The 19046-nt window shown below is 56.9% G+C and overlaps 2 protein-coding genes across 2 annotated transcripts; one reads left to right on the forward strand and one right to left on the reverse strand.

Moving 5' to 3' along the window:
- Positions 1 to 994: 994 nt before the first annotated feature.
- Positions 995 to 6767, forward strand: NCLIV_062570 (Contig An13c0020, complete genome, related; the record flags this gene model as incomplete). Its single annotated transcript, XM_003885808.1, has 9 exons — positions 995 to 1073; positions 1920 to 2125; positions 2724 to 2896; positions 3427 to 3550; positions 3972 to 4066; positions 4415 to 4489; positions 4994 to 5208; positions 5719 to 5926; positions 6551 to 6767. The coding sequence occupies 9 exons, from the start codon at positions 995 to 997 to the stop codon at positions 6765 to 6767; spliced, it is 1392 nt and encodes a 463-aa protein (XP_003885857.1).
- A 1986-nt stretch (positions 6768 to 8753) lies between these two features.
- Positions 8754 to 18265, reverse strand: NCLIV_062580 (conserved hypothetical protein; the record flags this gene model as incomplete). The annotated part of the gene is made up of 8 exons (XM_003885809.1): positions 8754 to 9381; positions 9992 to 10136; positions 10418 to 10524; positions 11012 to 11437; positions 11785 to 11942; positions 13033 to 13433; positions 13944 to 14009; positions 14689 to 18265. 8 exons carry the CDS (start codon positions 18263 to 18265, stop codon positions 8754 to 8756), a joined length of 5508 nt encoding a protein of 1835 aa, XP_003885858.1.
- Positions 18266 to 19046: the final 781 nt, after the last annotated feature.

Genomic DNA, 19046 nt, shown 5'->3' on the forward strand with positions numbered 1-19046 from the left:
GAGCGAATTGACGCAGAAGCTAATGTCCAAGCAAACGCGATCCACCAAGGTACTACAGATGCACATTTTCCTTAAAAGCCGTAATGCTTACCGCCGACGATCCGTTCACTTTACAAGGGGGAGAGGGGGGGGCGCCTCTAACCTACCGCGAGAGACACATGGGTGTAACATCAGGTTTCCGAAAACTTTGTGATAGCCACCGCGAATTGTAAGCGACAATCACCGTGTACGTTTCCTTTTTTAACTTGCGTAGGCGCGCACACTCGGCCGCTTCTTGGCTGTGCGAAAAGAGAGAACGTGCGTTGTTAGGAACCCGCTGTCTCTCCGTCGTCCCTCACTTCCGCCGCGCCGTTTCCACCCTGCATGCAGTCGCGGAAAAAAATGTGGGGGAAGAAGGGAACGGCGCGCTCTCGAGAAAAGCAGAAGGCCTGCCTTTGCACACCGTTCTGGCGTGGAGCGATTTTTGTGAACCTCGCGACGTCACGAGAAAACGACCTTTCTTCTCTGGTTTCGGTGTCTTTGCAGAGTGACAGGGCGAGGCCGTCCGGAGCCGCTCCTCTCGCTCCTTCCGCTCCAGTCTGTCTCCTTACCCTCTTTCTCCCGCTCGTTCTTCCTTGTGTTCACGCCGTTTTCCCTTCTCGTCTGTTTCTTTCTGCTTTGCCTCCGCGCTTATCATCCGCTCTGTTCTGCGCTTTGTTCCAAACCCGACGTTTCCCGTAGCTCTCGGTTTCCTCGGCCAGTCCGTCCCCTGCTTGTTCGCGCTGCCGCCCGTTCCTTGTGCATGTTCTCGTTGTCTGTCTTTCCTTTCGCCCAATTGCGCGACAGTCTGTTCCTCGAGGACCGAACCTTCTCCAGTGTGAGAAGGCAGCCGTTGTTCCCTCGGCAACTTCGGCCTCTCTTTTTGCCCCACGTTCCTTCAGTCCCCCCTCCTCTCAGTCTTCCCCGGCCTTTTTCTCCTCCTTGAGAACCTCCTCGTTTTCGCCTCTTGGGAAAGATGACAACTTTCGTTCCCCTTGCAACGGACGGCGATGGGACCGCCTCGGCCGTCGCTGTTGGCGACTGGCTTCTTCAAAGTAGGTTGTTTTCTCCCGTTCGGGGCGCCTCTTCCTCTTTTTGCCCCAAATGCGCAGGTTGCCTCTTCGTTGCTGTTTCTCCTGTCCTCTCGCACAGTCATGCTGCGGCGCTCGCCGACAGCCTCGCTTCTCGCCTTTCCAAAATATCTGTCTTTCCAAAATCTCTGTGTTTCCTCCGCCGCTCTCGATTCTCGCTCGCTGCGACTCTCTGGCGTCCGTCCGAGGCTTCCGCTTCGCGTTCTGTCCTGACCTCTCGTGAAAACTTCTTCACCTCAGGCAACTGAGATGATCCGTCCCACTGCTCTTAGCGTTATTATCTCATTATAAGTAGATACTGTCTCTGTGCACATGCACATGCGTCTTCATTTCACCTTTTCTCTCGGCTCTGTTCTCTGTGCGATCAAGGCTCGTGCGTATTCCCTCTTGCATCGCTCGGACCGCTCGTCTCTCGTGGGGTTCTACGAGTGGGGGGTTACCTGTCTTCCTTACAGGCCTTTTTCTCGCCTTTTCTGTTTCTTCTTGTTCTCCGTCGCCCCATCGTTTTTTATGCTGTATCCCCTCATTTGCGGCCCCGCGTGGCTTCGAATTCACATTTTCTCCAAGTGCCAAGCTCTCTCGCATGTCTCGCGCTTCCCTTTGTCTCAGATGTTTCGTCCTCCTCTTTGGCTTCTCGTTCTCAAACGTGTCTCGTTCCCCTCTCCGTCTCGCTCCCCTCTCTGTGTCGCTCCCTTGTTCTCTCCGTTCCGCACTTTCCTCGGAGGGGCTCTTCGTGGTTTGGCGTGTGTGTCGCGTTCTGTCCTGAATTTACACATGATCGCTGGATGCCTGTGCCGCGTCTCTCCTCAGTCATCAACTTGAAGAACCCTGCGCAGACCCAGAGCTACTACACGCAGTTCCTGGAGCAGTTCGACAAGGACGAGGAGACGGGCGAGCAGAGGATCCGCGACCACTTCCAGCTCTTCGAACTTCTCCTCTCTCAGCACCAACTTGTCTTCAACTACGCTACTCATGCCCGACAACAGCCTGCCGGCGAAAAGAGCGACAGGCCGGCGGTGAGCCCAACGCAAGCCGAACGCAGAACGAAAAAACGCTGCCTTCGGCGTCCTGCCGCTCCTCCTCATCCCAGTGCCGTTCCGTTCAAATTACACATACGGAAGACACGTCTGTCTGCAGAAAAAAACAAGTCTCTCTTCCCACACACAGATACTTTGTTTCGTTCTCTCTTTTCGACCTGGATACAGAGATTTAAATCTATAAATGTATATATATATATATATATATGTATATATATGGTGTATATATATGTATATATATGGTGTATATATATGTATATATATGGTGTATATATATGTATATAGATGGTGTATATATATGTATATGAAGCGCATCCTTTGCACACGAATCTGTATAGGCACATCTTTGCTTTCGCTGTTCTTTTCCTGGAGAGACGTGCACGCAGACTTGTCTACTTCTCTATCTCTCGATCTGTTTATATGCGTATAAAGCCATACTTTTTGCATGCACCGTGAAGGCCAGCGGGCGTCCCGGTTGGGCTCGGATGTGCGCGTGGGGCGTGCCTCTTCCTTGGGGGATCTCGCCGACAGCCTCCACACATTTCTCGGGTGAAACGCGAACCGGCTTGTGCTGCAGGCGACGCGAAAAACCTTCCTGGAGGCAGTGCACGAAGTCGAGGAGTTTTTCACCGTTCTCATCGCCATGGTGGTTCTTCGCATCGAAAACGTCGAACAGGCCGGACAAGCGGCTGGCACGCTTTGCTCGGTTTTCCGCGCCTCCACAGACATGGCAGAATTTCGGCTGCGCCTGTACGTTCGTGGCGTCACGAAAGCGTTGTCGCGTAAAAAACTGGGCGAGCGTCTCGGTTTGCAACTCTCTCCGCACGACCCAGCTCTGCCCTGCTTGCCGACACCGCAACTGACTGCCTCCTCACGCACTCAGCTATCCCGCTGCATGCAGGCGCCATGGCGCCTGCATGCAGCGGGATGGATGTGCATGCATAGACATGCATGCGTCAGGGTGTATATACGTGTAAATATAGAAATGTGTCGATTCATGCAAATGTATGCATAGGTGCGCGAGGACGTTTACGGTGCGGCACTGCAGATGCCGACGTGCGCCGACAGCTGGGGGCGGAAGGCGAAGAAGCCTTTGCTTTGGTTTTTTGACAGAGAAAAAGAACACGGTTTCGAGCGCCACGACGTCCGCCTTTGGCCTTTTCTGCGTTCGCGTGGTCTTCGACGTTTCGCGCGTCTCCCGTTTGGGCGTGCAGCGACCGGCGTCCGTGCCGCTCGTGTATTCTGGTTTCTGGCCGCATTTCCGTCTTCGTTCCCCGCAGGCTGCAGTCGCTGTACAACGCGTTCCCCCCCAACTTCCCCTACCGGTTCCCCATCTTTGTGGCCACGCTCGAGTACGCGGCGGAAACCAATCTCTTCAACGTCATGCTCCCCTACATTCGCTACGTAAGTCTGCCGCGAGCATTTGATCGACACAAACACGATAGAGACATACGAAACTAAACACGGTTTGCCAGAGCAGAAACACCGACACTTATATATATATATATATATATATGTTTATCTAGATGTACGTGTATGTATATACGCATTTGCTGGGTTGATTTGTGGATGCCAAACTCGATCTGTGACTCTACACCTCCGCGTAGCGGTATCTGCATACACGTACATTTACGGACCGTACCTACGTGCTGTCGGGGGGGGGGGGGTCATTTAATACGGATCGTATGCATCCACACACACATGTATATACATTTATCTATTTGTAGAGATGTGCGCGAGGCAGTGGAGAGGAGAGATAGTGCTCGTATTCTTGTTTTGGCCTTCGCATTCGTTTCTCTGTCTATCTTTTCACGTTTTCTCTCAGATTAACGAATGGATGCGCGACTGGAATCTGCCACCTTCGTCCAAGCGCCAAGTCTTCCTCATTCTCGCTAACGAGCTGAAGAAACTGAAGAAGGCGTAAGCGATTTTGGAAGCGAGACTGGCCGTTGGATCGACAGATCGCGTGCCTCTGCAGCGGTCCTCACCGAACGCTTCCATGCCTGCACGTGGACTTTCCAAATTTGTGCGCACCCCTACCTGTCTATATATGTATATATATATGTATATATTTATATATATGTGCGGTATATATGTATATATATATTTGTGTATGTATAAACATTTTTGGATGTGAGGCGCCTTTGTCTCTGGTGAATGTACCGTTCATTGTGCGAGGAACAGTTTTTGGATGTCACACGTTTACTCTGTACTTGGTGGCTGATTGTTTCCCTCTCTCGGCTGGTCCTGCATGCATCTTTTTTCCAGAGATGAGGCGTACCCCTTCCTCAAGCGCCACGTCCAGTTCTTCCAGAACGAAAAAGAAGAAATCCTCGCGAATGGGTGAGTGACTCGAGCCTCTTCTTTTCGCTCTCTCTCAAATTCATTCCCCCTTTTCCCTCTTCCTGATACAAACGTAGAGGCATGTATGTGCCCTCATCTGTGTACATCTCTCTGTTGATGTAGACGGCTCTCCATTGTGACTTTGCCTCGTCGGCGTATCTTCGGATACGGCCGCCTGTCACGCGCGGTCGCCGAACCTCTGATGGCCCCTCGTCGCCTAACGCGCGGCCTACAGAGGCTCGTCAGCAGCCCACCGCGCATCTTCGTCGTCTTTCTCCCTTCGCTCTTCTTGTCTTTCCTCTCTGGGTGTAACTCGCCATGCGTTTGCGTTCCACAGGCGAACCCGCGATGAGCCCCGCTCGGCCTTTCTGCTCCTCAGTCTTTTTGTTTTTTTAGTTCGTCGTGTTCTTTATTTCCTGGCGCGGAGTTCCTCCGGATATAGTGCTCGCAGCCTTCGCCAGGTTTCCACGTTTTCTTGATCGGTGCTTTCCCGCGGTTGTGCAGAGCGACAATCTCCGCGGCGGTCGAGTTGGTGGAAGACAGCATTCGCCTTCCGGACGTGATTGTCTTCGACGGCCTGATGGACTTGCATGCAGTGGTGTATCTGCGGAAGACTGCGCATGCGCCTCTCATTGAACTGCTTCAAATCTTCGTTAACCAAGGCCCGAAAGAACTCGAAGCCTTCAAGAGCAAACACCCGCAAGTCTTCGAGGAGCACGGTGAGGCCGCGTGTGTCGAAAGCGTTTCGTGAAAGAGTTTCGTCCCCGTCTTCGGTCGTCCACATGCACGTTTCCGCCCCCCCTTGTGGGCAGGCAGGTGCGCTGTTTCGCGTCAAGTGAAAAAACGCCCCTCTGAAGGCCTCAGGATTCCCGTCGACGGATCTTGCTATTCGCCAGGATAACATAAGCGAAAAGCTCTATTTTATACCTCGAGTGTTTTCGTGTTTTCGGTCCGTCGAGAATTCTAAAAAAACGATTCCTCGCGAAGCCAGAGCTGAGTGTCGCTCGGCGCCGTCACCCCACTGCGATGCCGAAAAGCGGCTTCGTCCCCTCGTGGGCCTTCCCCCGTCATCGCCTGCATGCACATGCGGCGCGGGGCTGCCTCCGTTTGGCCGCTTGTCCCCCGGAGGCCTGTCCGCACACTCGGGGTCTCCGTTCAGGGTTTTTTCCACCGCTGCGGATTCGATTTTTCCTGTTTGCACTTGCGGCGGTGTGCGTTCGTTTTTCCAGGTCTGAACTACGAGCAGTGCTTGGCGAAAATCCGCCTTCTCGCCGTCGCCTCGCTCGTGCACGGTCGCAAGAAGGAAGTGTCTATTCGCGCAATCGGAGACGCGCTCCAACTGAGCGAAGCAGGCGCGGAGGAAGTCGCCGTCCAGGCGATCGGCCAGGGAATCGTCGACGCGAAAATCGATCAAATGGCCCGCGTGCTCCACGTTCGGTACGAAAAGAATTCTTTCGTTTGGCGTCTTGTTTTACCCAAAAAAAGGGAGAGAAACTGGACTGTATACTTACACACATGACGGGGCGGAGGGAAACGTTTAAGGACACGGTCAAGGAGAGCAAGAGCTCGAGCAGAACTGCTGGCGCTCCTGTGTCTCCTCTGACGCTCGCATTGGACATCGATACAGAAATCTAGAGAGAGATGTGTATATGCAGGAGAGAGAGCGTGTTTGCCCTTGGTTTTCGTTTTCGCTGTGCCGTTCGGGGATTTTTTCTATCTCTCTGCCGCGCGGTTTCTCAGTGCCGTTGATTCGCCTTTCTTTCGGCTTCTTCCCACTTCGTGCTTCGAACGAACGCAGACGCTTGTCTCTCGGCTTTGCTCGCCCTTTCTTTCTTCCTCGAATCTTCGTCTCGTTTCGTGTCTCTCTTCCGTCCCTGGGGCTGCCCTAAAATTGTGCGTCGTGTGAACGCTCCAGATATCCACAGGCTTTGAACAGAGCGTTGCTTTTCCCTTTCGCTGCGTGTGTGCTCTCCTCGTGCCGCCCGTGGTGTCTGTTTCGCGCGTTTCCCTGTGAGGCGAAACCGGCGAGAACTGCCTGCATGCGTTTCCCTCTCTCCTCAGCTCCGCCATGCAGCGCGAGTTCGGCCGTCAGCAGTGGGAAGAACTGCTCGAGCGCATCGAGCACTGGGGCGAGGGCGTTCGGGCGCTCATCGGCTGCATGCAAAGCGTGAAAAACCAGGTGGCCTCGGCCGCGGCCGGGTCTTCGCCGGGCGGCCTCTCCCCTCCAGGCGCCTCTCTGGGGGCTGCGGCCGGCTCCGTGGCGGCTCCGCAGCAGTAACAGGAGCTGAGAAGGCGAGCGGAAGAAGACTGGACACAGCAGCTGAAGCGAAGGCGACGCTGAGGCGCGTGGATGCGCTGGAAGATAGGTGAAAAGTGAGACGAGCAGACTGGAACCAAGGAAGTCTCGCGCACCTGGTCTTTGGAGGAGTGGGGCAGGGGCTGCATACCCTCGAGGCGACGATGGGGGCGGAGTTTGAGGGACGGCTCAAGAGACAATCTGGAGAAAAGCAGAGAGAGGCGACCGAGGCCGAGACAGGTGTCCCTCTAGGCGAGGGTGAATCAAGGTTTCTCAGTGCGGTGGATGTGTGTGTTTGAGGAATCGGGATGTCGGGGTCTCGGGAGAAAAGGCCATGCTTGCGTCGCACATGTGGTTTCGTTTTGGCTTCGTGTGTCTTCCATTCTTTCTCTCGCGTTTTGGTTGCGCTCTTCTCTTTCTTCCTTGCGTTTCCACTTTCCACCCCCGCGGCTTCTCGCGCTCTTCGGCCTTCTGACCTACTTTCCTGCTCTCGACTTTCCCCTGTCTACGACTCTTGCGTTGTTTTTTCGGTCGTCGTTTCCCCCAACTCGCACAAACGACACGGTGTGAAGAGCGGTCGATGTCTCTCCTGCCTTTGCCTAGGAAAGAAAGAAGGCAAGAGGAGGCAGGGGGAAAGGCCACGCAAGACACGTCCCGTCTTTTCCTTCTCTTTCTTTTTCGAAAGGTCTTCTTTTCCGGCTTTCTCTGTGGCGCGTGCCTCAGGTCGACTCCCTGTCGGGTCTCTAGGCGCGTCGCTAACCCGACACGGGTCGGAAATTTTTTGTGTAGACCAGGGAAACGTTCTGTCAGGAAGAGGCTGCCGCCCGCCCCCTTTCAAGGTCGAAACGCGCGTCGGGCGGCTTTCTCGCGTCTCGCCTGCTTACACCCTCGGCAAGTCGCAGCTGCGCGAAAAGGTTTCTTTCTCCGGCACGTGGTTTCGGAAGCACGAGAGAAACCCAGTTAGACAAAATCTTTTTTCGCATATAGCAAACACAGATTCCCGACTCAACACGCCCAGAGCCGCGGGGGGGAGTGACCGTATGACAGCCAGACACCCTCAAGTGGATGCGGCCACAGAGACCGGGAAGGCGACACAGAAGGACAGGGAAGGAGACACAGAGAGACAGGGAGCGAGACACAGAGGGACAGGGAAGGAGACACAGAGAGACAGGGAGCGAGACACAGAGAGACAGAGAGGGGGACGGTGACCAGCGGCCAGAGGTCGAGACAGAGGGGATGGAGAGACAAATGCAAAGAGAGGCCTACAGCAAGAAAACGATGATCCTCCGCGATCCAGAACTGGATAACTCAAATCGAATAAACAGAGACATTATAGTATCTAGGATCCTGAATATGGCTTCAGTTATGAGATACAGACAACCACGTGCTTTATGATTGCGAGAGAAACGGAGGCAGAGGTAGAGGAAATAAAGGCAAGGATCTTTAGGCGATTTTGGACTTCGAGAGAACGGCTCGGGGTCGAGGCCAACAAGGGAAGAAAGGAATGCATGCAGCCCGCGCCAAACTGCGCGTTTTCGTGTCGTGGTGTGCTCGCCAAGAGGCCTGTCGGCCATCGCTCCCGCTGGCGCGGAAAAAAGGGAAAGACGCGGAACGCTCCGTGTCGCTACACGGCGCCTGCAAAACTCGAGAGACTCGCGCGCCCTGCACGCGCTTAGCTCGGACCGGCCTCGCGTGTGAAGTGGCTGTTTCTTGCTCGTATTCGAGTATGCGCTCCTGCCGAAAAAAACGAATCTATCTTGTCGCTAGGACGATTCGCCGCCCGCGCACGAGAGCGTCTAAAACTTGCCATTCGCTCCACCGGCGGGGCGTGCGCAGCTCCTCTCCCTGGAATCCAGACGACGAGCCTGTCACCAGGAACGTACAAAAAACTCGACACAAAACATATCGGTGTCTGCGCCGACACGGCTCTATACGGATAGTGTAGCGAGAGACGGCAGGCGATCGCGTCTATTTGGAAGACTCCAGCGACTGTCGATATGCCAGGACTCTGCGCAGATAGAGCGGCAGCGAGTCCGTGTCGTTGTGCGAAGAAGGAGGCGCGTCAAGAGACACGAACGGCTTCGCCTCGCGCCGGGCTGTGCCGTCCGAGAGCGTCTTCTTCCGCTTCTCTTTGTCGAATTTTTCCTCGTTTTGGCAAAGAGTGTCGCGCGTCGAGGGCGTCTCCTCCGGAGTCTCTGCCGTCCGCTCGCTGGCGGAAACCCCCTCGCCTCCACTTCCGTTCTCTTCCTCAGCTTCGGCCTTCGCGTTCGTCTCGCGCTGTTCGTCTCGGCGCCTGGAGCTGTCGTTCTCTTCTCCCGTCAGCTGCGGCTCTTCTCTCGCGACACTCGCACCGTCTCCTTCCGTCGCCTCCGGGATGTTTCGTTCCGCTTCGCCGTTCGTCGCCTCGTGCTCACAGGCGCCGTCGCGTCTGTCTCCGTCTTCTGTGCCTTTTTGGTCGCCTTCCATGTCGTTGGTCTCCTGTCGCTCCAACGCCGCGGCGGTTCCATCTGAGGCTTCCGCCGCCTCAGCGCCGCGCTGCAGAGAACTCTCTTGCATCTTCGCTTCGCCAGGCAGCCGCGGATACTGATGCCAGTTGCTGAGAAACAACACACGCAGCACCACCAGAGAGAACGGACCGGAACTTTATCTTCATCGCACCTGCCGCCGAAAAACGTCGCCTCCTTATTCGCCCGCGCGTGTGTAGAGTAAAACGCCTTACTGAACTCTTCCGCTTGGGAGGCAGAACCGCTTACGGACGCTGTCTATCACACTCAACTGCACTCCCCTACCTGTCTAGGCACGCCTTCAGGCTAACGACAAACAGGACACGTCACCCTTCACTGGCACCAAGAGCAAAGACGGATTTGCACGCGTGCTCTAGATCTACCAAAATCTGTGCAAAACGAATAAACGTTTCTACACATATCCATATATATATATATATATATATATATATATATATGGTATTGCAGGCACACATAGTGAAGATACCTGTGTCTACTGTACATATAGACCTATTATTTGAATACCGTATGTGTTCAAAGATGATGGAGAGACGCGTGTAGATACGCCTGGCTTTATGCAAATAAATATATGTATATATATGTATATATGTGTATATATATATATATATATGTATATATATATATATATATATGTATATATATAGGGAGAGAGAGCGAGACGCTGTGTCGTGGGGTCCGTACTAGAAATGAGTCTTCTTTCCAACTGCCTCGCGAGTTCGCGTTGTGCGTCGATCGGCGAAGGAGCAATAAATGAGCGGCCTGACGGTTGGCGCGGGGTGTTGCGAGCCGTAGTGTCGCACTGTGTTGTCCATGAGGATGAGGTCACCTGAGACACAGGCACGGGGCATGTGTGGACACAGAACCCATATCCTCTCGCCTTGCTCCTCTACAGTTCCAAAAGTCGCCGGTGTCTTCGCCACGTTTCTCCCCCAACCTCGAAGAAGACTCGGATCTTGCGGAACATCCGGTGATCTTCCCCGAGTCGAACAAAAGGCAGCAACACGTCCGTACCTTCTCGCCACGCTCTTTACGCGAGACAGGTGTGCAACGCTAGAAAGTGAGGATCTCGAGCAGGCTCGGCTTTACCCCCCCTTCGTCTTCGCTCACCTGCGGCAGCGCAGGACTGAATCTTCTTTCCGGAGATGATGAACGTCGTCGCCGAGTTGTCCGTGGAAATGTCCACGAGTGGGAAGAAAGCATTCACGATGTTTCTCCTAAGAGCGAAAACGCGGGAGAAAACACACGTGAACGGAGCATGAACGAACACGACGGTTGCGTCGGGCAGCAGCGAGAGACGCCTGTTGGGAGCAAGGATCTGGACGCGCCAGAGAGAAAGAGCAACGCATCTCGGGGGCAAACAAGAAAACCGCCACAGGCACCAGGTAGAGAAAAGAGAGACGCTGCATATCGCCAGTGACAAGGAAAGACTGAATTGAAGAAGTCCATTTCGGCTGAAACTGCACGGCGAGACTGCAAAGCGGACGACCTCTTGCAGGACGGAAAGCAAAGACGCGAAGAAAGTAACATCACTTCCCCACTAAAAAACACAGTTTGTGTTGGCAATGTGTGTGTGGGGCGGCGGCAGTTAATGCACGACAAGAGACGCGGGGAACCGCGAAACGCGAGAAGAGACAAAGAACGGTTTTTGCGGCAGGCAGGAAGAGTCGGCGAAAGGAACGTCGGGCACGCATGCAAACTCACTCGAAGGCTTCCTGGTGGTAGTCGTGGTGAACCTTCTGGTCATTTGCATGCGGCCCAATGGAGACAATGTACCCAAAGGTGATGGCTCTCCACGCCTCTTCTCTTCCACTGTCTCTCTCCTCGTCCTGGCGATGCCGGTCTTGCTTGCCTCCGGCAAGGCCTTCGTCGCGCCTTTCCTTTCTTCCGTTCTCGGCGTGGCTGCTTGCACGTTCGTCTCTCGCGTCGGTCTCTCCCTCAGAAGCCGCACAAGGAGACGAGCACGACGTGCGCGAGGACGGTCGTCGCCAGCTGCCAAAGCGCCGCCCGATCGCTGCACCAGCCGAGCGCGTGAGAAGAAGAACCCGCTGCTGGAGCCGCAAATGGGACCGTCGAAGCTCCCCGTCGCCCCACTCCCAGTGAGCCTCTGAGAGATTCACATCGACGCGTCTGCATGCAAACGCCGCACAGGAGAGGACGCGAACGCTCCTTTAGCAGCTGGAAGACAACACAGACGACCCCGCGGCGAAGCTGAAGAACGCGCATGGACACGCAGAAACCCGCGACGCCCCGGACACCGAAGGCGACGAAGAAACGATGGCAACCGCGCGAGGCCGCCGAATCTTGACAGGCTCCAGACGAAGTCCAGACAGGCAACGACAGACGCGCGGGACACACAAGGCAACCGAGTGAGAAGCCAGCGAGCGAGAACAGGAAGTCCACAAAGCAAGTCCAAAGGTGTTTACGAACGTTCTCCCCGTTCCCAGGAAGAGAAGACAAACAGCAACGAGTCGTACAGAGGAGAGTTTCGGCAGGCAACGCCGTTGTATTTGAAGAGGGAAGACGCAGGCGGCACTGAAGGCCAGTGTTGGTGGACGGCGAGCACGCGATCCATCAGAAGGCTGAAGTGGCGGAGTACGTCTGCGTGAAGGGAGGCGACGACGTCGCCCGAGAGCTGGAGACGCGCACAGACACAAAAGGATCTTTTCTTCCGTGAGTCACGACGCCTCCCCCACAACCCCACCAGGTGAAGTATTCTACACTGACAACCAGGAAAGCATCAACACACACAAAAAACAGCTACACTGCCTTCCAGTCTCATGCATCCACACACGCACCTACACACACCCCCTTACACACCCACACGTATATATATATATATATGTATATGTATGTATATGTATATATGTATGTATATATGTATATATAGACATGTGTGTGCGTAGATAGGTTTGAATGGGTGGCATTGGGGAAGCGCGCCTGGGACGCGACCAGAATCCGTTGCTGCATGTCTCCGTCGGCGCATGCAAACTCCGCAACGAGTGGAGCTGTCTTGACTCAGCTTTCTACTTCCACAGAATAAAAGACGCACAATCTTGGGCACGAGCTCGACGCCATCTCGCAGCAGTTGACAGGTTCGGAGCGAGGGGTGCACGATGCCGGGCGAGAAGTGAAGTTTCGCCATCTGTGAGGACGCGAGGAGGCGGTGCGTCCAGGCATCGCGCGCGACGAACATCCACCGACCGCTCGAAGACAGCGAAAGCCTCAACACGTTCGCCAAGACTCCAGATGAAGCCGCGACAGCCTCAGCGGCAGGAGAGGGAGAAGGTCGAGAAGGGACAGGAGAGGAGGCAGAAGTTGCGTGTTGCGTCGGGGACCAGAGTGAAGGGTGTGGGGGAGGAGCGGGGATCGTCTCTTTGAGGCGCCAGAGAAGGTCGCGGTGTTTCTTGGAGAAGGGCGGAGAGCACGTCTGAGAACAAAGAAGATGCGTTGTCGCGAAGCGAGCATGAGGCACCCGCAGCTTCGAGACCCTCATGGCGGAGCAACACACGACAGAAACCATCGACTGCTTTGAGCGGAAGAAGCGAATGTCCTCGGCTGCCTCCTCGGCCTCCTCACGCAAACGTGAAACGGTCAAAGTCCATTCACACAGGCGGCAACCCGAGAGCTTCCGGGAGCAAACGTGTCCGGTCCACTGTCTGTCGCTCCTTGCCAGAGAATTGCGGAGCACGAAGCTCTCCGCCTTTCTGCCCAGCGAGACTTACCACGCCGCCACACTCTTTCAACAGGCTCCACAGCATTCCACACGCATGCAGTGGCGTTTCTACGAAGGGGACTGCGTCGTGGGCCGTCTCGCGTCCTTCAGCGCATGCATCGGCGTCGCGCCCTGCGGCTGTCTCCGACAGAGGGACAGCGCGGAGTGAGGCCATCGCGGGGTCCCGGGCGTGTCGCCTGACGCTCGGGCGAGGCTGGGACGGCCGGAAGAAGAAGAAACCGGAGAAAGAGGAGCAGGCAAAGAGGCTGCACCCTGCAGCCACGAGAACGGCCTTCAACATGTCGCGGTTTCCAGAGGCTTGCATGCACCACGACAGCGCCAGCAGCGCAGTGGCCGGGCCCTCGAAGGGAGGCGGAGAGAGCGGCGCCGCGCCAGAGAACTCAGGGAAGTCTGATGCAAAGGGGTCGAAAAACGCACACAAGCGACGGCCCTACATGCACGGAGTGGAAAAGGGGACCTCGAGGGCGCGACAACAAAGCGCGACAACCGGTAAGCCACCAGAGAAAAAACGGACAGCGAGATACATCCAACACGGAGACTGGGACGAGACGCCCCAGCGGCCCCAGATACTAGCAAAACTGCATGTCGGACTACACGTACACATGCGCAGTACACAACCAAAGCACACATCAAGGTACATAGGTACATATGTATATATATATATATATATGTATATATGTATATATGTATATATATGTATATATTTGTGCAGGTGTCGCGAGGATCATTAAACGTTTGGCGATTCAGAGAGACAAAACGCGCGAGGGTGCAGCTTCCTGGCTCCGCTTGTCCGGTGCCGGAGACGAATCGAGGAACCTGGGGCCAGAGACGAATCGATCCGAAGGCAGTGGCTAGAGGAAGTGGAGATAAAACTACAGGCATCCAAACGGTAGTTCTCACCATCAAGCTCCGCTGCCGTCGGAAGTCGGCAAAAAGCAAAGCCGCACGGAATCTCCAGTTCTTCATCTGAAGCAATGCAGAGCACGTCCCCAACACACGGATCACGATGCAGATCAATGCCTCCAACTCCCTATGGAACGCTACGTCCGAGCAGATAAAACGGATAAAACGTGTAACACCTTATATATATAAATAGGGAAAGAAGTTGATATGCTTGTGAACTTGGATTGATAACGTCTCGAGTGAGGAACACGAAAAACACATAACAGAAAAACAGGTGGAGAAACCGACACGTGACCGGGCGAAGGGTGACGCATCTCTACAGGTTGCTGTATGTACACTGTCGCACATGTCGCACATGCGCGGGTCCGCCTGCCTCCCACGTGATCGAGTGTTTCTCCGCGATTGTGACTGTCTGGCACGCGGTTTCCGCGTTCCTTCGGTGCATCTCGGTGCATGCTTTTACGATAATGCTGGCGATGTGAGAACAAGCGCGTCAAAGAGACACGCGAAATAGGAATCACGCCGAATGGCCCCTGTACCACAACAGGTCTTGTTCGTTTTCGCACGACTTGTGGGATGGCTGTTTGACAGCACCTTGAACAACGGCGGACCCAAGCGTGGAACCGTGAGCCGTACACCCCCATTCTGGAAACGCAGGCATCCACCCCACCTCCCCCCACTTCTGCTCGACTGCCTTTATCTTGACTCCGCTGCCATGGCCAGGCGTTGCAAAGACACGCACCTTCAGGGGGAGACGCCAGCAGATCTTGGGCACTCTCTGTTTGGCGCTCGGCCGCGAGGAAGCAGAAGGCATCGCGGGCCATACGCGGGTAAATTGTACGTCGCCTGTCGTGCTCCAAAGCTGCAGGCTGTGGGTCGGCGTCGGCCTTCCCCTCTTCCTCAACACCCGCGTCGGTGTCTCGGATGCTCTCCTCTTCTGTCTCGCTTTCCCGAGACGGCGCCGTGAGGACGTCCTCGGAGTCTGGCCCTAGGTCTCCTTCCCTGTTCGCTTTGATCGCTTCTGTCCCCGTCTCGGATTCCTCGTCGCGCTCTTTCTTCTTCCCTGATATGCTTTCATGAACCTCCGCCACGGCCGGCTGTGCCTCGAGTGGCCCCCCGCCTGTCAAGCGCCCTGCTGTCTCGGCAGGCTCTCCAGTTCCCCCTGCTCGCTCTCGACATTCGGCGTGTTTCCTGGTCACCTCGCATCCGTCCTCCGTCTTCACCTTCGTCTCCTTCACGGTTGGCTCCCCCTCCTCTGCAATTTCGAGCTTCCTGTCGATGCTCGGGCAAGATGCACAGGGCGCGGAAGTGGGCATGCAAATGACTGGAAAATCTCGCGAATGAAGAGCGAACCGCGTGTTTGTGCGGAGGCGCCTCCTCTTGGGGACGCGACTCTCGTCCTCAGAGTCGTCTGTGGCCTTCACTGCATGCGCCACAGCGGCAGCAGCGACGACCGCCGGCGGCCCGACGGCTGTGAGAACGTACGCGCCCTGCTGACTGATGAGCCGCACGGCTTTGTGGTACTCTTCTGTGAGGGTGTTCAGGTGAATGTCGCGCTTTTCAGCTTCTTCCAGAACCCCGCGAGGCTTCCACGGCCCCCACACCAGCGCCGAAACCCCAGCCGTGTCCGGCCTCCCCGCCACCGCACGGGGCATGCAGGACTGCCCCAAAAGCCGCTCCGTCCTGCTCGCCTGCTTCCCAGAAGACTCAGCGCGCGGCACGTGAACCTGGAGGCTTCGGAAGCCCGAGATGCCCCGAAGGTCAGCGAAAAAGGGAGACACAAGTCTCAAGCAGCGCTCGGCTCCCGCGTCGACTGGCCGCGGCGTTTGCTGCGCCGTCGGCAGTCGCTTCGTCCCCATGTGGCGAGCGTCGTGAAGCGAACGCGATGCGGGCCCCATCGTGACGTTTCCCACATGCGTTCCTCGATTCTCGGGCAGTCCACGCCCTGTCAAGCACGTCTTCTCATCGGTTTCAGGTAATCTGTCGGTCGCACGATTTCGCTTGCTGAGGGCCTCGTTCGTCGACCCGAGCTTGGGTTGGGTGCCGGCAGCCGCCTTTTTCTTTCCCAGTGCGTCCGGCTTCTTCGGAGCCTTCTCGGAGCCTTCCAGAGCGGCTGCACGCGTTTCCGAGGTTTTTCCTTCGAACGCCCCAGCTGCATGCTCGCCTGTCCCCAAAGAGACACCCGCGACGCAGGCCTCGCCTGCCTCGCTTCCCTTCTCCGCTGCAGCCAAGGCAGCGAAGGCAGCCGAGGGAAGGCCAACCGCTGACCAAGCGGCTGGGGTGGCCCCGCCGCGATGCGGAGACGGTTCGAACCGCTCCTCGTGTTCGGCCTTCGCAGCACCTGTCGCCTCCCCGGCTTCGAGTCGACTGACGCCTGGAAGCTTGCCAGTAGCTTTCGCGACCGGCTGGATCACCCCGCCGGTGCGGCGCTTCTTGTGTTTGTTCTGTGTGGCGACGCTCGGGAAACCTTCGCCGTCTTCGGCGGGTCTTTCCTCCGCCTTCAGCCGCCCCTCCAGCGCCGTCTCTGGACTCGAGGCAAGCCGTCGGAACTGGGCCTTCCGCGCAATCAGCCCCCAGGACCCAGCTCGGCCACCACACTGGCACTGACTCGCCCGGCCTCCACAGTCTGGGCACCGGACGCGGAGTGTGGGCCGGGAAGGACGCATCGAGCGCCTCACCCAGCCGGCGAAGTCCTCTTGTGCTCCTTCGCCAGTCGGAGACACCACGACCGCGTCCGCGACGGCCGCTGCAACAGCAGCCGCGGTAGCCGCCGCTGTCTCCGCATTTTCTTTCTCCGGCAGCAGCGCCGGCGCAGCCGCTCCCCCCGGCAGAGACTGCCGCTGGCGTTTCGGCTTCGGGACTGACACGAGAAACCCCTTTTTCCTCACCGCTTTGACGGCGTGGGGGGGGGCGAGGTCTCCGGAGACTGGAGTCCCGACAGGCCTACAGGGGATCGCCTTGAGACCTCTCGCGCCTGCGGGCCCCGTCGACCGTCCTCTAGCGGTTTCGGCCCCGCCGGCCCGTTGAGGTTGACCAGGCGGGACGACCGGAGACTCACTGGAGCGCGTGTCCGTCGTCCCCGGAAGCGAGAAGAGCGGAGATACGGGCGAAAGAGTGCTGGACGTTGCAGCGGTCGCCGCGGAGTACGGAATGCCGTTCTTCTGAGGAGACAACTGGGCGAGATGTGCGGCATGCGCGAGAGTGCAGTCGCGTTTCTGCTGCGCCTGGCAGGCCAGAAGAAGCCGATGCTGCAAATGCGACAACTGCCACTGACGGGCTGAACGTTCCACTGCCTTCCGCGCCGTCGCCGGTTCTTTTTCGCGCCCTGCCAGCCCGGGTGCGGAAAGCCGTCCGTGACCTTCTCCGTCGAACTGCCCCGGAGGCGAGGGTGTGCTCACCGGCACCGCGTAGGGAACGGCGGAGGGAAACGTCTGAGCCGCGAGAGAGGTTCCAGGATCAGTCCGCCCCGTCCCTGGCTGGGTCAGAAGCTGCGAGGGCCCCGAGACAGGCGGTGAAGCTGCCGACACGCCCGCTTGTCGCAGGCGTTCCTGGAGAACCAGCTGGAACAAATGCTGCCGCTGCTGAAGGAGGTGAGCCTGCAAAGGATCTCGCCCCGCTGTCGCTAGCGCGCTTAGGTTCGCCTGCGCGTTTACGTTCGCTTGTGGGTTTTGGTTCGACCCTGTGTTCTGTCCAGTTGCACGTGCCCAAGTCGGCTCGGATTTCTTCTCGTTTTGAACAACAGAGGCGGTGGCGTCTCGCGCACTCCCGTGTGTGTGCAGGCGAGGCGGCGCAGACGCCAAGGAGGCTGATGGGTCCACGGCAGGCAGCGACTTGCCACTGGCCGCGGAGCCCGCAGCCGCGGCGCGGGGGAGCTGGAGAGGAGATGCCTCAGGCTGGAGAAGTCGAAGCGACGAGAGCACGTTCAGACTGTTTGCCTTCTTCTCTTCATCTGGCCCTCTCAACAGTTGATTTAATGAGGCGAGCAGGGTTGGTAAGTCGGGAACCGAAGTCGCCGAAGTCGCTGAAGTCGCCGCAGCAGCGCCGTTCGCTGGCCACGCTGTCGGGCACGACGACACCCGTTGCTCGAGGGGAACCTGGGAATTGACAAACGCGCGAGGCGCGAAGGAGTCCGCGGCCGAACTCACTCTTTTGCAAGCGGAACTCCCAGCAAGCGGCTTCTGTTCTTCGCCTCCGTTTTGACTCGGCGGAGACACACGCCTGGCCGCTTGGGGCTGAATCGGAGCAACGCCGAGCTCCGGCGGGCACAGACCGTGGCTCTGCCGCCGCTTTAACAGCGCAAGCAAGTCGAACGCATCCATTGTGGAAGTCAAAAAAAAGAAAAGGAAAATTGTGCACGAACAGCAGCGACAAAGCGTACGCCGGGTTCGAACGGCAGGGCGCTTCACAACACCGTGAAGCGCATGCAGCGGCCGTCGCTAGCCTTTGGCCGTTTCGCTGCAGCCGGCGAGCAGCCTGGCCGCTTTTTGCAGTCGAGTCCCCAACTGCGATTCAAGCGAACAGAGTGATGCACTTTTCCATGCCTTCGCCCGTTTCTGGAGACGGCGTTTTCGCCTCCAAACAAGGCGTCCGGTGATTTGCACAGTCTCTCGCGTGGAGCGGCGCACCACTGCACACTGCGACACAAACCCCGACAAGCACACAACGGGGGCTGTCGCATCTACTGGCAGGACTCGCAAAGAATGGCTCGGGAAATCTCCAAGCGATTCTCGCTCTTCACTTTGGAGCTCGCTTCACGGGGACATGGAGCGGCAACCAAGCCCCCAAGTTCATCGCTTCGGCACAGACTAGTTTCGCATCTAACGAAAATGGCAGTGTACGACACAGCGGCTGTCTCGTGTGAGAGGCGACGGTGGGAAAGAGCAAGCTCGAGAGCAGAGAGGGCTCTCCGCGCTTTGCGGGTTCAGATCTCTTCAGAGAATGATCCGAACCGCTGAAGAAGTTGCGGGCACTCAGTTTCTTGCACGGCTCGAACCGCGTTCGGACAATGCATCAGAAGCTTTCTGTCGCCCCTGCGGCGCGTGAGGGTAAACCGCGAAGGGTAGTTTATTGATAGTCGAGCCCTGAGGTGAGAAATGTGGT

This window comes from Neospora caninum, chromosome XII (assembly GCF_000208865.1).
Source record: "Neospora caninum Liverpool complete genome, chromosome XII".
Taxonomy (NCBI): domain Eukaryota; phylum Apicomplexa; class Conoidasida; order Eucoccidiorida; family Sarcocystidae; genus Neospora; species Neospora caninum.